Genomic DNA, 20,483 nt, shown 5'->3' with positions numbered 1-20,483 from the left:
GCTTCTTTACTCGGCATTGTGCGTTTCTGACTCAGCTGTGTCACCGCACTGTCCCTGGTCCATTCTTTGTTATGACCAAGTAGTATTCTACACTGGTTCACTTTTGACCTCTGCTCAGTTCATTTCGGATGCCTCTCTGGTGTGTGGCCTGTCTGCGTTTGTTTTCACGCCATCTGTGAAGATGACAGCATTCCCATACTCACCTTCCCCCCCGTCTGCCCCCCTCCCTCCCACCGCCTGCTTTAGGTTGCTTATAGCTTTAGTTTTACTTCTTCTGATTCTTTTATAGCTTCAAATAACCAGACACTGGGTCTTCATTTACTACTGTTGAAAACACCGATTTCTCTCCCACTGAGAACAAGGAGCATGTGAATTCACCCAGCTGTCCAGCCCTCTCGCCATTTTGTTTTCTGCATTGTCATTTCTGCATTGTCAGGGTTCACCTCCTCCACCTTCTGTGGTCACATCTGCAGTTCCAGGCAGCAGCGTGTGCAAGCGCTTGGTGTGAAGCCTTGTAGGGGCAGACGGAAAACGTGTGTCTCCTGGATTGCACACATCTTAAGGCTTCTTAATTGTTGTTAAATGATTGGGCTCAAATACAGGCCAATCAGTACTAGCAGACAGCTGATCTGAAGAGCAGGAGGCCGACTCTCTAGACCTCATGGATTATGCCAGATGGTTTCTAAAGCCCTGTCTGGCTTTAAGGCCACTCTCTGTATTCTAAATTAGATTTTGTTATTTATACACTTGAAGGTATTTAAATAATGTATAAGATCTTATTGGCTTTATTTATTGAATGAAAGATGAATGAATGAATGAACCAACCAACCAACCAACAAATAAATTAGATTGTATTTTACCATGTCAGGACTTAGCACAGATTGGAAATGATTTCTGTGTCTTTTTTTTCATTTTTACTGAGTATCACTCTGCTCTCCTGCTGGCAGGGTGAAGCTCTGGAGCAGGCCATTATCAGCCAGAAACCTCAGCTGGAGAAGCTGATCGCCACCACGGCCCACGAAAAGATGCCCTGGTTCCATGGAAAAATCTCTCGGGATGAATCTGAGCAAGTCGTCCTGATAGGATCCAAGATAAATGGGAAATTTCTGTAAGTATTGTGTCTTTCCCTTCACCTCCTACTTCCTGCTGGACCATTTGGAGTAATGGGGCCTTTCCATTACTGGACTCCCTAGACCCCGGGAAGGGGTCACACGCTGTCATCTGACGCGCCTGTTGGCCTGCCGTAAAGACATTTCTAATTGAAGCTGTTACCTATAATTCAGCATTTGTTTTACCCAGTCTGACCCCAAGGTGAACACTCCTCTTGGGCACTGAGGGACGTAATTTAAAGGAAATGTTGTTCAGCCACATATTCTGCTTTTAATGGCAAATACAGGAAGTGTGGCAGTGTCTGTGTCTATCCATCTGGACTGAGGACATCGCTGCATGTTCGCTCCCGGTTGCCCTGAGGTCTCAGACCTGACTTCTGTCTTCATTTGGAACTAAGTGCCATTGGAGTGGATGTTAGAGAAAACTTGCTGAGGCGAGCTCACCGGGAAGGTCAGGCAGGCGTTTGAGCATGAGCAGGTTTGCAGACTTCAGCCCCACTGTCTCAGAAATGAGGTCTGTGTCCCGAGCACTGTTCATCGTTATCCTTAGTGGTCACTGGGCCCCAGGACTAGAGGTCCCAGAGATGCAGGCCACCTCAGGCGGGGTCAGCGGTCAGGAGAAGGTAGGGCACCGTTGTGGGCAGGTGTCAACCTTACTCCCCTGAGGTGCCGCGGCCAAGGGGCCGCAGTGGTGCTCAGGAGGGGCACACTCACCTGTCATCACTGCTCAGTGACCCTCCAGAGATGCTGACAGGGTACCTCAGAGGACAACCGCTCCATTCTTGCCTTGGACGCCTACGAACAGCGATGCAGCCCCATCCTCAGGGATGCAGAGTCACATGCAGCTCACTTTGCAAACTTCCTGGAAATAGAAGAGTGCTCTCTGAGTATCCACGTGTTTAAAGAATTTTCCTCTGACTTTACCATAATACTTGTTACTTAAGAAATAATCTTAAACACAATACTCTTTTTTAAAAAGTGGTCCTGAAATCAAGTACAGAGCCGCCCGGGCTGGCACAGCAGTGACTGGAGCAACGGTGTAGCAGGCAGTCGCAGCTGCCCATAGAAATCCTTGGGGGTTGGAGGGGGGTGCGTTTTTTCCTCCGTGTGGCACCTGTCAGCTCATTTTCCCCTGAGGTTTGGACTTTTACCATCTTCTTAGGAATAGTTTCCAACACAGAGGTTGTGGGATGGTGCATGTGGCGTCTTGTGTTGTCAGCCCCAAATTGATGATCCCAGCAGCGAGGCCCCACCGTCCCCTGGTTTGGCCTCCTGCTCTGGGCACAGCCACCCACTCCCTGTGGAGACAGACCGGGCTATGGCAGGGAACCCCAGCCTGGGCAGCTGAGCCCGCGAGCTGGGGTTCCTTCCCCACTGCTCTTCTCAGGCTTCGTGCAGGTTTCCCCGAAGAGTGTGTCCCCTGCCTGCTTCCCTGTCATTGAAATGGCTTGTCCATCCACGGACCAGCATTTCCTGATGTCCATGGTTGTGTGAGGCACCGAATGCTGACACCGTTCTGGGCGTTGGAGATGGAGGCCCGAGCCACCCAGCACCTCCCTCCAAGCCCACCTCTGGGTGGACAGCAGACCCCCCGAGTGAGCAGAGCTCACGGCAGGTCGGTGCAAGTAAGGCAGGAACAAGCCTGCGTGGCTGGGGCCGGGTTTCTGTTTTGTGGGGGGGATGAGGAAGGAATGGATGCATCAGAGCCCCGAGGCAGTAGGAAGCCATCCAGGCGAGGGAACTGCACGTGTGGGTGCCGTGCTCGGAGGGTCTGGCATTGGGGGCACTTCGCTTTGGGTGAGTGGGTCCATCCACCGTCGGGTGACGTTCAGGTGGCTGGGTGTAGGAAAGAGACAGGGGTTCAACAGTACGCCAGTGCGGAGGCCACACTGTGCGCTTCCGTGTATGTAAGCTGACGTGTGGTGTCCATTCTGCTATGGTGACCTCGGGGTCCTGTCTCTGCCGGACACTGGACTGCAGGTCTGCTTGCTGGAGGGAGGGTGGGGGTGCTGGCTTGCGGCCCTGCTCCCTGCAGCCTCCGCCCCTGACCTGGAGGCTGGCTCGGTGTCTCTCTTTCGCAGACATCCCCTATCGTTGGTGGCGGTGGTCCACCTGCGTCCTTTGCTGTCCCCAGCCCGCGCTGCAGCGAGGAGGAAAGCAGAATTCAGGCACATGGCATGTACTCGGGGAACAGCCTCCCTGACCCCCTTTTGTCCCTGTGTTTCCCATTCCTCATCTTACTGCTTGACTCCGCCCATCAGTGCTGACAGCCCCACTCTTGGCTGCTCACGGCTTCCGACTAGGCCATTCTCAGCCTTCCTGGATGGGGTTGGGCTGCGTGTGGCGCCCACCGCATGCCCCGCGCCCGGTGCTCCCCTGAGCCTGCGTCTCCCGCCTGAGCCGGGAGCTCCCCGGGGCGGGAAAGGCTGAGATGCTGGCCGAGGCAGAAGCAGAACGGAATCTCTGTGATTCCCACTGCCGAGTGGGCTTCATTAACTTGATGTAAAATCAGTTAATGGCTGTGCACCTGCCGTGCACAACGCCAAGCACTTTGCAGAAGCTTAGTAAATATAAGCGCATTTTGAGTCGTTAGCGAACTCAGGAGTGAAGGCCAAGGGTGCCCACAGGGGATGTTGACTGCCTGCAGCTCCCATCTAGGGAACAGCGGGCAGGTCAAGTGTGGAAACACCAGAGCTCCTTCTGGAACGTCTGGTCTACATTCTGGTTCGGGGTAGAAGGCCGCTGTCTTGGGAAAACACTCTCTTGCTGCCCACAGAACACACTGATGAAAAGGCAGCGTATTTCAACAAGTTTGAGACCCAGACGAGGTGATGCATCCTTACTAATGCAGTTTAAAGTGCAGAAGATACACCCCAGAGACTCCTAGCCACCAGGACGGGTTGTGTCTGTGGGACGCTGGCCAGCTCAGATTCCAGTTTTCTCTCCTCATGAAGCATGGTGTGAAATCCAGAACATCTGAACCAGAAGGGGCCTTTCTGCTAGTGGGTCTAAATCCCTTTGTTTTCAGACAAGGACTTAGCCACAGGGGAGCTTGGCCAAGGCTGTCAGGCAAGTGGGAGATGAGGGATGCAGCCCAGGGTCCCTGCCGTGTCTGGGCTGAGGGGAGGCGGTGGCTTAGGCCACATCCAGGGACCCAGGGACTCCACCACCACCAGCCCCACCGCACTCCCCATGCAAAGTGTGATGCCAGGTGCCTCCGTGCGAGACGTCAGCTCCCCCCTCCTGTCTCCGGTCCGCATGGCTCAGCCAGGACGGTTCAGGGCGTGGCTGTGTGGAGGCAGCCGTCAGGGACTGGACTGTGCTTGGAGAATAAAGCATGTGGGCGCCAAGGCTCTTTACGGAGGACACGGACAGTGTGGGTCTGCCCTCTCACAGTCATCTGTGGTGTTTCTAGAGATGGCTGTTCATCACCTGGTGTTATTGGCTGGATGTTTGTGTGTCGTCCCCCCGCCGACCAGATTCATATGTTGAAGCCCCAGCCCCCAGTGTAACGGTATTTGGAGGTGGGGTCTTTGGTAGGTGACTAGGGTTAGATGAGCTGATGAGGGTGGGGCCCATGGTGGGATTATGGCCTTATAAGAAGAGGAGGAGCCCAGAGCTCTCTGAGTGCTCAGACCGAGGCCAGGCGTGTGAGCACACAGCCAGATGGAAGCGGGCTCTCACCAGACACTGAATCTGCCAGCATCTGGATCTCAGGCTCCCAGCCTCCAGGGCTGCCAGAAAGAAATGCCTGTTGTTGAGGCCCCCCTGTCTGTGTCTGGGGTCTGGCCAGCCAGATGGGAACACTGGGTGGACAGGGAGCCGCCCGCCCGGGTCCTGGGAGTAGGGCTCAGAGGTCTGCCTCATGAGCAACACCAGGGACCAAGGCAGAGTGCATGGGCTTCGGTGGGGGGCACATCCCATCAGCAATTTGAGGCCTCATGTGACAGCACCATTTGCCATCCTGAGAAATGTCATAGCTCAGGTGTGACTGAAAATGAATCTGTTAGAAAAGAGAAACAAAGCTGATTTTCCAAAAATGATGTACCCCCTCCCCCAAAGGAAGGATCCAAGATTGGAGGGATCCAAGACAGATACAATTTGGAGAATCTCTTTTAAAAAAAATACAAAATTAGGAACAAAATATATTTTTTTTAGAATAAGAAGAAAAATCACAATAAATTACAATTTTTTAAAGCTGGTAAATACCAAAAATGTGGCAATTTTTTTAGAATAACATAAGTTTTTACTTAACTGCCTGACACGTGACGATTGCAGCTCTTATTTGCTATATTTTTGGACTGCACGGTGTTTGATCACCTCTTCACTTGACAGTAATTTGGTAATATTATTTTCTATATATAAAAAAATGAAAACTCAGTCCTTCCTCTAGGTTCACAACTCGTTCTTGGTAATGCCCGCGGTCTTAGGAGCATTGTCAACTTTGGGAAAGGGGGTGGGAGTGGAAGAAAGAGCAGTCTTCTCTGATTGTAATTAAATATCTCTTACCAGTCATACAAAACGTTCTAAGCCCGTGTGGCCATGTTGCTGGGCCCTGCTTGGGCCAGACAAGGCCATGGGGACAGGCTGTGGTCAACAGGCTGTAGGCCTCCCGTGCTGGAACACCTCCCACCGTGGTTCATGCGGGCGGCTTCAAGCCACGTGCACGATGCCTCCCCAAGTGCACGTCAGGTCGGCTGAGGTGCAAGGGCCTGGGCCCTTCATTTCATCGTATAAAGCATCTTAGAATGAAAATAGCCCAAGAGTTGTATGTCCTGTTAAAGAAAAGAAGTGGAAGTGGAATTGTTGCTTGCTTTGTGTTAGTACCCAGGTAAATATTTTATCGTTTTTGGCTAACAAGTCCTTGCAAATCTTACAGAGCCAAGAGCGAGTTCAAGGTGACCTTTCAAATACACAGATGGTGGCTCTCCAAAGAGTTGAATTAATGTTGCAAAGAAAAGGTGGTATTTCAGAGTTGTCGGAGTCAGCAAACCAATAAGTCACCAATGCTGTGTTCACCCCAGTTTCTGCTTTCTGACTTCAGAAGTATGCTGTTTAAAAAAAGAAGCTACAAAAGTAGTCATTCATCCCACAAAATATTAGTGCCTTCCACCAGATATATGCCGGGCATTGTGAGAGGAGCCATGGAGACCGTGACCACATAGGCCTTAGTCCCTGCCCGCACAGTGGTTACAGTCTGGGAGGAAGATGTCCAGGTCAGAAAGACATACTGCACAGTGTGTACCATACGATGATGGGTCTCATTCCATCCATCATGGGCAGCCGTCTAACTTAATGACCCTGTTGACTATCCAGTGTTATCTTTATTTTATTTCTGTTCCTTTGTTTATGATCCGTCAGTCCCCATTTGTTCTGAGTGCCGTGTGCGCAGGGATCAGCCGCCATCTTGACTGGTGGGACCCCAGTGCTCAGAACAGTGTCTCAGTGGGAGAGATCGTTCTGGGAAAGGGACATTTAAGCTGTGCTCTGAGAAGTGAGAGGAAGAGAGCAGAGAAGGGACAGAAAGTCTCCCGGGCAGCAGGAAGTTGGTGCAGAGTCTTAGGGACCAACCCCATGAACTGAGCATGGCCTGGTCAGGAGTGGGGGCTGGAGTGACAAGCTGTGCGATGGGGAGGCAGTCAGATCAGACAGGAAGTCCCTCCTAATCCTAAGCGGTGGACCATGTCATGGATTGTCCAGCAGGGACACTGTGATAGTGAAAGGGGGCCGCTGGTGGGATGGCAGGAGGAACAGCAAGGGGCAACAGGACTGACTCAGGCCGGATGGTCATCCTATTTATGCGCCCGTTGTAGGATTTGCCAAAGGTTCCTTAGAGTAAACTGGCCAATTAGATTTAGCTGAAGTTGAGGTCTTTCCAGGCAGCTGGGACAGAAGAGTGGAGCAGGGGAATGGAGGAGGTGGCAAGAGGTGGTGAAGGGCAGGCCTGGACTCCTCAGGAGGGAGGGAACGCCAGAGCGGGATGCATGCGGGGGGCAGGTGTGCTGGAGCCCTGAGGTGAGAGTGGTGGAAGAGGTGGTGGTCACATGGTGCTGACAGCAGGTGTTATGTATTATTTTGGGAATGCCTGGTGAGTGCCAGGCCAGTGTTGCCATAGGGATAGGAGGTGACGGAGTTGAAGGAGGAGATCACGGGAGAGCAGGGATTCCTGGGTGGTGGCAGACTGTCGGGATGGGGAGGAGGTGCTTCCACGCCCAGCATCTTGGACCAAACCAGTGGGCAGTCACATCTGTGAGATATGTTAGGTCCTGAGGAAGACCCTGACCTCTTGGCTGGCCCCCCAGAGTGTGGAGAATGTGGGGAAGAGCGGCCACGCTGAAGGTTCTGCAGGGGGAGAGGTGGCTGGGGCAGGCCTTAGGTCAGGCATAGCAGTTTGCAGAAGTCTAGAGACAGTGTTGCCCATGCAAGAGCTGAGTCATGTGGGCAGGGCAGGGAAGGTGAGAAACCGAGGCAGAGGGGAAGCCCAGGAGGTCTGAAGTTCAATGATCTGAAAGGCACACGTGTTGGGGAGCGAGGGAGGAGGATGGGAGGGAGTTGTGGCCTGTGGGCCTCGCTGGTCCTGAGGTCACAAGAGCGTTCTATCCCTTGTAGCACATTGCACTGGCCTGTGGTTGTCACACATGATGATTGGGACCCCTCGACACACTCCTTTCCCATGACAACTCTTTAATATGTCGGTTAAAGTCATCCCCAGGGACCCCCTGCTCCCCACATGCAGAGACAAGACTGCAGAGGCCCCCGAGCAGGTCCCAGGGAGGAGCGTGGCTTGCCTGGCAGGCCCTCAGCAATCAAGCCCCTTCCCAGCCTCCGTGGAAGCATCGATTTCCCTGTGTGGCAGGCTCGTACGAGCTCTACACCTGAAATTCAAGTCGTCCCCCCCACCCCTTCCTTCCCCTGGCCCTTGCAAGGAGAAACAAACACTTTAATCTTTGAGTCACCCTTCTTTCTTAGCCATTTCCAGGTGGAGCATGACACTCTCATTATTTCCTCCTTCCCCTCTCTCACACTATATCCTTTCGTATCATATCCCTACACCCCTCCCTCCCTCTCCCTCCCACACACACACACACACACACACACACTTTCACTCACTCATTCATGCCTCTTATTGCAGGTGAAGCAATGAGCAACATGCAGAGGTGGTCCCTGGAGGGTGCACACCATCCTGTACACAACTGGGGGCTGGAAGAGTTAATGACTCTGGCTCTCTAGGGAAAAGAGTTGTGTCCGCTCAGAATCAGGGTATGCAAATCGGAGCCGTGTGGTCCCTGTCCAGGAGTAGGCCTAGGTGGACCTGGTTTGGGGACGCCAGATGGCATACCTGTCACCCTTGAATATTATAACAGTACCTTCTGCCAGCGCCCTACACTCTCCCTCTCCAGGTGGACTGGATGGCAGATGCCTTGCTTTGGAAATAGGTATTAGTAATGGTTTTCAGTGCAAATGCAACTCAGTGTAAGGTGGCTTAAAATACAGTGTTCACAATATGGTAGACTTCTCAGAGACTTTGAAACGGCTTGTAAGAGTACACACTTGCATTCCCTATGAGCCAGGAACAAATGTAAATGAGGAGAAAGGATAAAGAATGAAATGAGGAGAAAGGATAAAGAATGAATGTACCTTCAGTTGGGTTCCACAGGACAATACAAAGTCCAGAGGAGAGGATGTAAGCAGTGGTTCTCAAACTTCTGGGCATGTGCTCACCACCTGGACGCTGGTTAAGGCACAGATTGCTGGGTACCCTCCTTTGAGTTTTTAAACTCACTAGGTCTGGGTTATGGCTCAAGAATTTGCATTTCTAAGAAGTTCCCAAGTGATACTGAGGCTGCTGGTCTGGGGACCACATCTGAACGTGTTCCAGATGCCAGATACCCACCTAGGCTGCATTAAGAACAGTGATCTCTTGAATTCTTTGGAGGGTCTGTAACCACACAGTAGGGAGTGTTTGTGAAGTACATCTCAAGTAGTGCGTAATTTGACTGGTTGAGATAGAGTTAACCTTAAAACGGCTTCTATGTATAGGAACTTAAGTGAGATAGTACAGAAACTCAGGCCAGCAAGTCAGACACACCCAGCTATTTAATAGCTCTGTGATCAGACAACATAATTCATCATCTCTCTGAGCCTCAGTTTACTCAATGATAAAATGGGGAAACTAACGTTTTACCTGAGTTGCTGTGGAGATGAACAAGGTAATGTGTATAAAGCTAAGAGTAGTTATCCTGTATCTGTTCTTCATACAACCATGGGTTCTTTTTTTTCTTCAGTTCTGGAAGATACTCAGCTATTTTTCTTCGTATATCACTCTCCTTCTTTCTTACTATTTCTTCCTTTGGAGGCTCCTGTTAAACATATGTTAGACCTTCTCAACTCATCCTCTATATTCTTTCTTATTTTCTATTACCTTTCTCTGTGTGTTGCATTGTGGGAATATCTTTATATTTGTCTTTCAGTTCACTAATTTTCACTTCATCTGTGTCTAATCTGCTGTTAAACTCATTCACTGATTTTTTTCCTCACCAACTGCATTTTTCATTATTTCTAGCAGTTCTATTTGTTATTATTTTTCAAATATTCCTGAGCATTTTTGAGAGTGCCTTCTTGCTTGCTAATTTTTGTGATTCCATCTTTTGTTTCTTTGAACAGTTCATCCACATTTAGTCTATAGTCTGTGTCTGATGATTCCAGTACAGAAAGTACTTGGGGTGTAACCTCTGTCTGTCTGCTCTCTTTCCCTTCCTGCCCTCTTTCTCATAACTCTTGTTTTCTTATGTTTGGGTGATCTTCTTGAGCTTGTATTTGATTGATATTCATCTGTGGGAATCCTGAGTGTCCTCTGTTGGGACACTACGCCGTCCTCCAGCATTTCTTCTCCATGGCCTGGGCTTTCATGTGGGAGTCTCAGGTTCCCGCACCCATCTTGCTGGTGACCCTGGGTGTCTCCCCATCCACTACAGTACTCATGTTACTATTTTCCCTGAGGACAAACTCATATTGTTGTGCTCTTATTTGCCGCTCACTTTTCCCTGCTCAGATTTCAACTCGCTTTTTGATGTATACTTAAATATCAAAAGCAAATTGTGGGTTTAGAAAAAACCTTACCCGTGTTCACTAATGAGGGAGACTGCATTTGGCCGTCACGAGCTTCAGATGCCACAATAAAAGCTAAGCCCTGCCAGCTCTCGTGTGCTGCCATCATTGATCAAAGTGCGCTCTTTTATTTGACTTGCGTGGTTCTGTGACCTCAGGTCAACAAAGGGTCACTGCTTGTCTGAAGTAAAAGTTCAAAGGGGGTTGTAGACTGATGTCTGTATCAGTTCGTTGTTCCGATCAAGGTCCCCGTGAAGCTAGAAGAGAAGAAGCGTGACTTGGTCCCATCTCATGAACTAGAGCAGAGGGAGAGAGTGCGGAACTGGTGATAAAAATTTCTGAAAGGCAGATGTGTGGAAGAGCAGCTTGCTGTGGCCCCAGATTTGAGCCTGTGCTCTGTACTGGTCCTGCTTTCATTGTTTGTGTGGAACGCACGTGTGCCTCAGTTTTGCCGTGAGACGAGACAAAGCACGTAGAGTCGCATTTTCTTTTGTCTTTTGTGGATTGTTAGGGCTGGCACCTCTCCTCAGTAGGGGAACTCTGGGCCTTATGTCGGCCTGCACACTCTTCAGCATGTCACTCCCATAACTTCTCCTTCCCGGTTCCCCAGCTCTCCCTCTTGAGAAGCCACTGTCGGGTAGACTTTCTGAGTAAGGCCTAGACTGAGGCCCCGTATGGCACTTATCTGACCAGCCCATACAGCATCAGCCCTGGACAGGAGGGTGCATGCTGGCTCTGGGAGCCCCTCCCTGTCTATCTGTATGGCCCACCCCGGCCACGGGGAGGGACCATCATATGCACACAGCCCACCCCAGGTTGCCCTCCTTCCCCTCCAGCCAGCCATGCTCTCATCTGCCCTGGACAAAAGCACGCAGGAGAGTGAGAGTGCCTGGTGGGCTAGGCTGTGCCCTGGCTGCTCCATTCTGTCTGTGGTAGACATAATGCAACATCCCGGGACCTTATGGGGGAGCTCCTTAGGGTCCCCCAACCTCCCAGGTCCTCACTTCCCCTCCAGTGTCTGGGCATCACCCCCTCACATTCTCTCTGATCCAAGAGGGCAGAGGGGTTGAACCCTCCAGGCTGTGCCTAGCAGAACCAACACTCCCCACTTCCCCTCTGCCAAGTGCTTTGGTGTCCACAAGGTGCGAGGCCTGGGTCACAGAGCCTAAGCCTGTTCGCCCTCCGAGGATGGTGGCTCTCCTGCCCTCTCGCCAAGGAAAGTCGCCTGCTGTTGGACATCAAGACAGTCTAAGGCCAGTTAGAGCAACTTCGCACTTGAGTGGCGGTTCAAAGCGCTGATATCCTATGCTCTTTCGTAGCAAAACACAAATCTGTTGTGAGCTGAATTCTCCAAGAGACTCATTGGGAAGAAATATTCTAGGGCTTCCATGAACGTGCCTGAGGCCAGCTGACCCCAGGGCGGAAGGCAGCGACCCAAGAGGAGCCGGAGACCAGCCTTTGCTCTTCCCCTCTTGGGCGTCTGTGCCACAAAGCTGGTGGGTGTTCCCTGACAGAGGGGGGCTCTCTGAGGAACAGGAGGGGGCAAGAGGAGGAGCTTTTGCAGCTTCCAAGCCTGGATTTCCAGTACATTAGATAAAAATAGCACAGCCCAGGACCTGCCTGCTGTCAGCAGACACCTCTCAGTTTCTGGCCGTTAATGTCACCAAGCCTCTGGTCTTTGCTACCTACAGATGCTGGGCCTGTGGGTTTCCCTTCTCTGCCCTTGTTTCCTGCCAGCTGCCTGGGGGACTGCTCAGGCTGCATGTCCACAGCCCGTCCCTGGGCTTGCTGGTCCTCGTGTGTGTTCACCAGGTAGCTCTTGCTGCTGGAGGTGGCACAGGCTGCCTGGCTGGAGCTCCGGGAGGGAGGGACTCTCCTCCAGGGCCTGGGGAAGCCTCGAGGAAGTGTGTGCCTTTGCAGAAATCGCTTGTCCAAAAGCAAGAGACATGCCATTTCCTCCTTGCACCAGCTCTTTTTATACTATTTTTATCATGAACAATAAAATATACAAAAAAGCACATCACTCTATATGTCCAGCTCAGTGAATAATTGTAGAGCAAGTGCCACCAGAGTCAAGAAATACAACACTAGCATGGCAGAAGGTCCCCCACTCAGCACCCCCCCCCCCCCCCCCACTGAGGACACCATTTCCTGGACTCTGTGTCCACCATGTCCTTGCTTTCTTCTTCGTCTTTTTTTTTTTTTTTTCAGTTTGACTACCTCGGACCTAAGTGCACATCTCTAAACAAAACTGTTTGCTTTGCCTGTTTCAGAACTTTGTGCACACGTTGTGTGTTTTATGCTCATGATAGTCGTCTGCTTTCTATCACTGCCATTCGTTCATTTCATTGTTCCAGGATATTCCATGGTGTGAATACCCCACGATTTATTTACTCACTCGGCCATCAGTGGACATTTAGGTTGTTCACAGTTTCTGGTAAACAGATAACGCTGCTATAAACGTCCCGGCATACTTTCTGAGCGCTGAGATCACAAATTTTGTACACCTGGAAGGGGAGTCGATTGCTGACTTACAAAGGATGGACAGGTTCAATTTCAGAAGAGAATTCCATATTGTTTTCCAAAATGTTTGGATGCACACTCCCACCAGCAGGATATGAGGGTGACTGCTGCCCCCATTCTCAGCAACACTTATCATTATCAGACATTTTCATTTTTGCCAGTCTGAAGGGTGTGTCATGGTATTTCCACTGTGGTCTTAATTTGCATCTCCCAGATTTCTAGTGAGGTGATTGCACCACCTCCCAGGGCAGTCGCGATCCACTGTCTCGGCTTTAACAAGAAAAAGTCAATCAAGTCATAAGGCAAGATGGAGTGCTGGGGACTGGATGTGAGTTCAGAAAACCAGAGTTCAGACTCCGTTTATTGTTTCCAAGACCCAGGGGTCAGAGATGTAAGGACTCTAAGTCAAAGAGAATGGTATTTTTGGATGGCCTACGGAGTCGTTCTCCCAGGCCACTTTTTATATGCATACGTGTAGATTCTTAACGCTTGGAGTTAAGAATTTGTATAGTTCTTTATTCCTCCATACTATCTTATTTGCTTGTCACTAATGCTTATAAAATAAATAAAATATAACTAGTTCCGCATTCCACGTGATAGAACAGCTTCCTCTAAAATAGACTCAGTTCTGCCCCATATGAAAATATATTTCACCTTTTCTGTGTGGTTATTTTTTAGTTTGACAGCAACGAACTGGCCTTAATGAGCCGTGTGCTCACTTCGGTGTGGACAACTCAGTTGAGTTGGGAGGGAGGAGCTATTTTCAGGGTGCGGGTTTCAGAAGCCGCCCCTGCCGAGGCCAGGAGGGTCTGGGTGTGTCACGCCACCACACCAGCTGCCCTGAGCTGTGGGGCGTGGAGGGAACCCGTCCATCGTGCACAGCCAAGCACGACTTGAAAAGAAATGTATTTTTAAAACAAGCTTCTCACCCTACACAACGCAGCTCAGCACTCAGGTCTTGGGTTAGCTGTTTGAGACCAATTTGCAAGGCCAAGGAACGTGTGACCACATCCGTTTCCAAAGCCGGTCTCCTGGAGGTGACCTCCTGCAACCGGGAGGAGACATCAGAAATTTCTCCCAAACACCAAAGTCCCCCAGCCACTTGGCACAGTTGAACTCTTCCCGAAGTATGGTGCATTTGGGCACATTGCTTAACAGTTTAGGGCCTCCATTTCCTCATTTTAGAAAATGCCCGGCCTGGTGAGGTCTCTGGGAGTGCCGTGACTCACGCTCTCTCAGATCTTGTGATCCAAAGGGCTTGAGTGTCTGAGAGGGGAAAATGGGCGGAGCATGGGGTGACTAAGAAGCTCAACTGAGAGATGGGGTTCGAGTCCACTTCATGCCTTTGCAGCCCCGGCCTGGACGGTGGCCTCCCCAGCAGCCTCTCTCCTCCTAGGCAGAAGCTACAAGATGTGTTCTCTGCTTGTTATGGGACTGGCAAGTCTCATTCCCCAGGATGAAGGAAAGGGGGCCACACCCCAGAGAACCCCCAAGGACCATGCAGGCAGAGCCTTGGCGTCAGCACAGCCGAGCGCAGCCCTAATTCTGCTTGCTGTTACTCACCCCACTGTGGATGACATTCTCTTCTCCCAGTGACATCATCTGATGGTACCTGATGGGACCACAATTTAAATCCTGGTTCTGTCCTCCCCTCTCTGCAAAGGGGAGAGTGTGAGGGGGCAAAGAGGACCCTGGGGAGTGGGAACTTTCACCCTGCTCCATCTGTGGTCCAGAAGGTCCTAATTAAAATGCCCACCAAACACCCCCAAAACAGTACCCTGGGCCAGGCCAGGGAGCTACACTGGTTGGAATCTGACCCAAAGCAGAGCTCGGTGAAGAGAGGAGGTGAGTACAGAGGCTCCACAGATGCCCCCCAGCTGCGGGGGCCTGTGGGTCCCATGTGCTGGTGCCCTGAATGGTGTTGCTGCTCCAGGTGAACCGAGACTCACCCGTGGAGCCCAGGCCTCTCCTGCTGCCCACTCAGGACTCCCGGGCCTGTTCGCCCTTGACCGCAGCCCATGCCCAGCCTGCAGCGTTTCCTGTGGCACATGTGCCATCGTCACTGAGCCGTGAGCCGGGCCTCCCTGGGCATGGGGGGCAGAGTCCTTGACCCCAAGGTGTGGATACTGCTGCAGGTGCCCGCCCAGGGCGTGTCTTCCCACGGGAACAGTGGGCCTGGGGTGATGCACCGTTTCCTGTCTTCCAGGATCAGGGCCAGGGACAACAACGGGTCTTACGCCCTGTGCCTGCTGCACGAGGGGAAAGTGCTGCACTACCGAATCGATAAGGACAAAACGGGGAAGCTGTCTATCCCGGACGGAAAGAAGTTCGACACGCTCTGGCAGGTACACGTAGTCCTCAGAAACCAGAGGAACTGGGCCCTGGGGCTTGTTAGAAATGCCCACCCAGGTCCCTGCCTCGGACCCACCCAATCTCAGCCTGCTTTTCAGCCTCTGGGCGCTCTACATGTGTCCAAGTGTGAGAATCGCCAGGCCAGGGGTCATCAAGTTAGGTGAACGGGGCTCCGGAAGCTTCTGTAGCTTGTCCAGGGCCACTTGGCTCTGGGTACCACGAGGCAGTGGCCGCTCAGGGCTGTGCCCAGAGTTTAGTGGGAGGCCCTGCCTGGGGGACTAGAAAACTTTTCTCTCTAAGACCTTCTACCTGGAACCCAGAGCAGGGATGTGTTCCAGTGTCCGCATCCGGCCAGCCAGCAACCCCACATGTGGGAATCGAGGGAAAGGACCACCTCAAAATCCTGTCTCTTTAAAAGTTGAGACCAGGGATCCTTGTTACCTTTCAAGCACTTAGGGTAGCCACCCCCTAATGTATGTTGGTTCCTAGTGCTGTAGTTGAAAAAAATAGTACTTTTGTCTGAACGCAGGGTATTATAGCATTTATCTAGATTAGTCATGTCAACGAAAATAATCCATAACCAATCTATAAATGGAAATTTGGGTGACTTTATTCTGAGCTAAAATGTGAGGACTGTGGCCCGGGGCCTTTCTTCCCAAAGGAAGAAAGGGCACTGAAGAAATAGGGCGCACAGAGTGGTTATATACCCCCAAAGAAGATGTTTCACATAGGATTGAAATGTCCCTTTTACAATAGTCGCGAGACTGCTCTGTCGGCACAGCGATTGATGGACACAGCAGATAGGTCTGCTGTCTCGGTGGACACAGCAGGGTGGCAGGTCTGTTGTCTCTAGCTGGGTGGTCACAGGTGTGCTGGGTGGTCAAAGGTGAGCTCAGCAATCAGTTCCTAGCCTAAGGAAAGATGCTTCTCCCTAAGGAAATGCCAATGTGGGGGGAAGTTGCACCTTTATCTTAAGGGCATTTGTTCTTGCCATAGTAAATGTTTACAGCAGATATACAATGCATGCTCAATGGCCATGTCAGCCCCTTTTGGAAAAAACAAAGTCAGGCCGAATTAGGTTTACACCAAATATCTTCCTCATATACTCAAATATATCCTATTGCTTGTCATTTCTATTTGTCAGTCATAACACTAACATCGCCTTTTGGTTTGTGGCTCAGTAGCATATGACTCATTATCAGCCACAGGCTTTGCTTTATTTTAATAGTATCGCTTTGAAAGAGTATTTAGCCTATTGGGGACTAGAGCCCAATGCAAATCAGAAAGATGAGTCGGGAATGCTGCCTTCCTGTATTCATTTCCCGTCAAAGTCTCTCATCTCCTACAAGACTCGTTGACAGTGCACGATTAAGGACACCAGATCCATGTGGTGGTCCCACGCTGGAAGGCCCAGCTCCATCACTGGTACACAGGCACTGGGCTTCTCCCAGTGACCGCTTTCCTCCTGTGAGTCCATCACAGTGTCAGTCTGTGCGTTCTCTGTAGTGCTGAGCATCTCCAACTGTTGGAAGTTCCTTCCCACGGCTCTTTCCCGTGGCCATCAATGCCTCCCACATCTCACAGCGTTCAGCCCTCCTTACATCTTTCCCATTGTCTATTTTCTATCTACTGTCTTTAAAAAGAGTATCAAAAATACCAGTAGTGCCTTTCATTTTCACTGGTCTTTCTTGACAGCGATGTAGGGTAGCTCTGTGCCCACCCCCACCAGGAGTCTGGTGCTCTTTTTCTGAGAGTTGGTGATTACTAGACTACTCCGGATTCCTTACTGAAGAGCTGGGGTCGGCAAACCCATGGGCAAAATCTGGCCCCCGGCCTGTTTTTGTGTAGTCCTTGAAGAAAACGGTTTTTACACTATACAAGGTTGTTTAAAAAAATAAAATATTATGTGACAGAAATGGTATGTGGCCTGAAAAAGCCTAAAATGTCACCATCTGGCCCTTTACAGAAAGTTTGCAGACTCCTGCCAAAGGGGAAATCCTTCCGGGTGTGTCTGCCCGCCTCCCCAGCCACCCTCATGGGGTAGATTGTATGAAAGCGGAAGCATTTAAGGAGATATTTGAATGACAGTTGGAGAAGGGGACAGGATGTGTCAACTGCTGTAGGACATCACTACTGTCGGCCTGAGAACACACTGTTGAGTTTAACGGAACAGGGAGCACTTAGTGTCCGTTTCAGTAGCGGGTCAGGGCTGATCAGATTGAGACCTTTGTTAGGAGGGTAGATCCCAGGTTCAGTCTTCTTACCACAGTAAAATAAAATTAAAACCAAAAAAGAGTGCTACCTGGAAGGGTTAAATATATTCATTCAGCAGACATTCACCCAAGCAGGTAAGTTTTGAGAGGAAAGACTCAGGAGCAAAGAGTCCTTGACTGGGAAAAAGTACTGAGAAACAGATAAGGAAGAGATACAGATAGGAAGATTTTAGGTTGTCTGAAGAGGAAGTGAGAAAAGAAAATGAGAAATACCAAGACCACCTTCCTATTGCATAATTTTGATTAGATATAAATAAATCTACTAGCCATTAACTTATTTTTTTAATGTGGAAACTGGATGTCATGATTCAGTTTTCTTGGAGCCATTAGCCAAGGATGCCCATGTTCTGTCAACATGAGGCTATTCTCCAAAAGATCACCTTTCCCCACTTCCCAGCTCCTATGTCACCTGTGCTGTGGAATCTTCTCTCTGAAACTTTTGGGCTGAATTACTGGGTCCCTCCAAAGGCTCTGTCCACAGCACTATGACAGCCTTGATCTCTCTACATCGTGATTCATTTGTCTGTCTCTCCACCAAGAACGTAAACATCTCAAGCGTAGGAGTGTGTCTCATTCACTTTAGCTCTCCTTTGTCCTGTCTCAGGGCCTAGCACACAGCAGAATGGTTCTTTTTTTTTTTTTTGTAAAGATTGGCACCTGAGCTAATAACTGTTGCCAATCTTTTCTTTTTTTCTTTCTGCTTTTTCTCCCCAAATCCCCCCAGTACATAGTTGTATATTTTAGTTGTGGGTCCTTTGAGTTGTGGCATGTGGGATGCCGCCTAAACATGGCCTGACGAGCGGTGCCATGTCCGCGCCCAGGATCCAAACTGACGAAACCCTGGGCTGGTGAAGCGGAGCGCGAACTTAATCCCTCGGCCGCAGGGCCGGCCCCCAGAATGGTTCTTAAATGACTGAATGAATGAATGTTAGCATGCTGAATTTGCTTTTATAACATCATGTGGATGTAGGAAAATATAAACAAATAAATGCAACTTGCTACAAAAAGAAGAAAAGAAAGAAACAGAGAGAGAGAGGAAAAGAAAGGAGGAAGGGAGGGGATGGGCCGAGAGTGGAGTAGGATCTGGAAGGGGCATATGGACTTCTGTCCAGAGCCTGAGGCGGAAGGAGAGAGCTGTGGGGAGGATCAGGAGGACCAGCCAGGGAGGGAGCGTTTGTTGTTAAGAGTTATTCTGGGATCACTTTTGAGCTGAGAGAGGAGTCAGCTGCTCCAGGTAGATTTCTCCATTTCCTGCCTCCGTTATTTATCACACTTTCTTACATTCTTCTCTTCCAGCTCGTGGAGCATTATTCCTATAAAGCAGATGGTTTGTTAAGAGTTCTTACAGTTCCATGTCAAAAAATTGGCGGACAGACAGGTGAGTCACTAAGACCTACGCGTCTTGGTCTTTCAGATATTGATAATAATCAGCCTCAGTTTAGATTTGGTTTGTTGCAAATTCAAGTGGGGTGAGGCCTTGTTTTTACTGACTGATTAAAAATGATGTCAGATCGCTCCAATTTTGTTTATATCGTTACTCAAGAAAGGGCTGACAATTTTAACTTTAAAAAACTAGTTATAATTGCATATGTGAGACAGTTGAGTGAAAGAGGATAAAAAGCAATGTATGCGTTATCTGTTTCTTAAGTCATAATGTTTTGTAATCACAATGATGGATCTGCGTGGGGGAGGGGTAAATAGGTGGTTTTCGCTGATTCAGCAGTAACTGTCCATGCCCTTTCCAACCAGGAAATATTAATTTTGGAGGTCGTCCACAACTCCCCAGTTCCCATCCTGCGGTAAGTGTTGTTAGACACAGCACTAAAGGGGAAGCGGTCGTGTGTTAGCACAGTGAGGAGCAGGCTTTAGCTAAGAGGAGTAGTGGTGACTGTCTTTATCACTCTTGATAAACTGGGATTGCTGGTGAGTGTCAGCCAGAATCAGCCTACTTTCAGTTCCAAGCCAGCCAAGCTAATTTCTTTGGTAGCTTAACTTCACTCCATTTTCTAAAAGTATCCAAAGTGACCATGAAACCCAGAGTTAAATCAGAAGTATGCCTCCTGGCAGATTTGGGAGATGGTGATGCGTTGTTCAGGCTCTGTCTGGAACCACCTGTGTGGACCTGTGCCCACGATCCAGGTGACCATGACCCGGTGTCACCAGCCTGGTCTATCAGATATCTCCCTGAGGTGGTCCACCCGACTCTTTTGGTTCAGTCAACCAAGACCTTGTTCTCAGAAGACTCGACCTCTCTGGGAGAGCTGGTTTGACAACAGCTGAGCGGAGAAGCCTCTGGAGAAGTTTGGAGTCGCGGGTTTGGCCAAGTGCCACCTCCCCCTTCACGTCAACACGAGATGAGAACGTGGCCTGTCCACACCTCTCCATGTGGGTTTGCCCGACATACCTGATGGCCCTGAAGACAGAAAATCCACCTCCCTTCCACTCCAGACTGTTAGGAGCTGATGCACGCATTCAAACTCAAAGCAGGAGCGGGTTTCCGGCTCCCTTTTGGGGACCTTGCTATGGACCTCTGACGCCCTTCAGCGCCCTCTGTGCGGCGTAGAAATTCCCCCATCAGGAGTGGTGCGCTCTGCGCCTCACTTTTTGCCTGTTAACCCTTAAAAACAAAATCCACAGAAAGCGGAATGTCCATGCTGCCCCTAGCAGGGACTGTTGATGCTCAGAAGTCACGCCTACGTTGAAACAGCGATGCTCTCCCAGGCAGCACTTGTCACTGGATTGGGGGAACTGGAATTTGCTAAAATACCAGTGGACTTTGGGATCAACGTTTAAAATATAGAACCTTTTTGAAGCCATCATTTTACTTTACCTTTTACGTGGCTCACGGGCCTGACCAGTCTCCTTGAAGGTCATGCACTCTGGGAGACAGGTCCATTTTCCCAAGAGACGGAGAGGGTATAAGGCCAAGACTGCTCAGAAGGACATCAGGCCCTGTATTTAGCCATGCATCGCCCAGTGGCTTCAAGAACTTAAATATTTTGGAAAAACTTATCAACTGGTGAGATAACATGCAGAAAAAAATGCATATACCCTAAGTGTCCAATTCAGTGAATTCCCACAAACAGCCAAAGAAGTAAGAAAATCGAACATCAGATTT

At 50.1% G+C, this 20,483-nt stretch overlaps 1 protein-coding gene across 2 annotated transcripts in view; it reads left to right on the top strand.

Annotated features, from left to right (window-relative positions):
• LOC124241139 (tyrosine-protein kinase SYK) overlaps positions 1-20,483 on the top strand; it is a 94,787-nt gene that overhangs the window by 40,272 nt on the left and 34,032 nt on the right. For both annotated transcript variants that reach the window (XM_046664748.1, XM_046664747.1), the window contains exons 3-6: positions 948-1,108; positions 14,947-15,085; positions 18,662-18,743; positions 19,115-19,164. In XM_046664748.1, the coding sequence (XP_046520704.1) occupies positions 948-1,108; positions 14,947-15,085; positions 18,662-18,743; positions 19,115-19,164 (432 nt within the window). The remainder of the gene's footprint in view (positions 1-947; positions 1,109-14,946; positions 15,086-18,661; positions 18,744-19,114; positions 19,165-20,483) is intronic.

Source organism: Equus quagga, chromosome 6 (assembly GCF_021613505.1).
Source record: "Equus quagga isolate Etosha38 chromosome 6, UCLA_HA_Equagga_1.0, whole genome shotgun sequence".
Lineage (NCBI taxonomy): Eukaryota > Metazoa > Chordata > Mammalia > Perissodactyla > Equidae > Equus > Equus quagga.
Note: the sequence above shows the minus strand (reverse complement) of the source record. Positions and strands in the feature narration are given on the sequence as shown.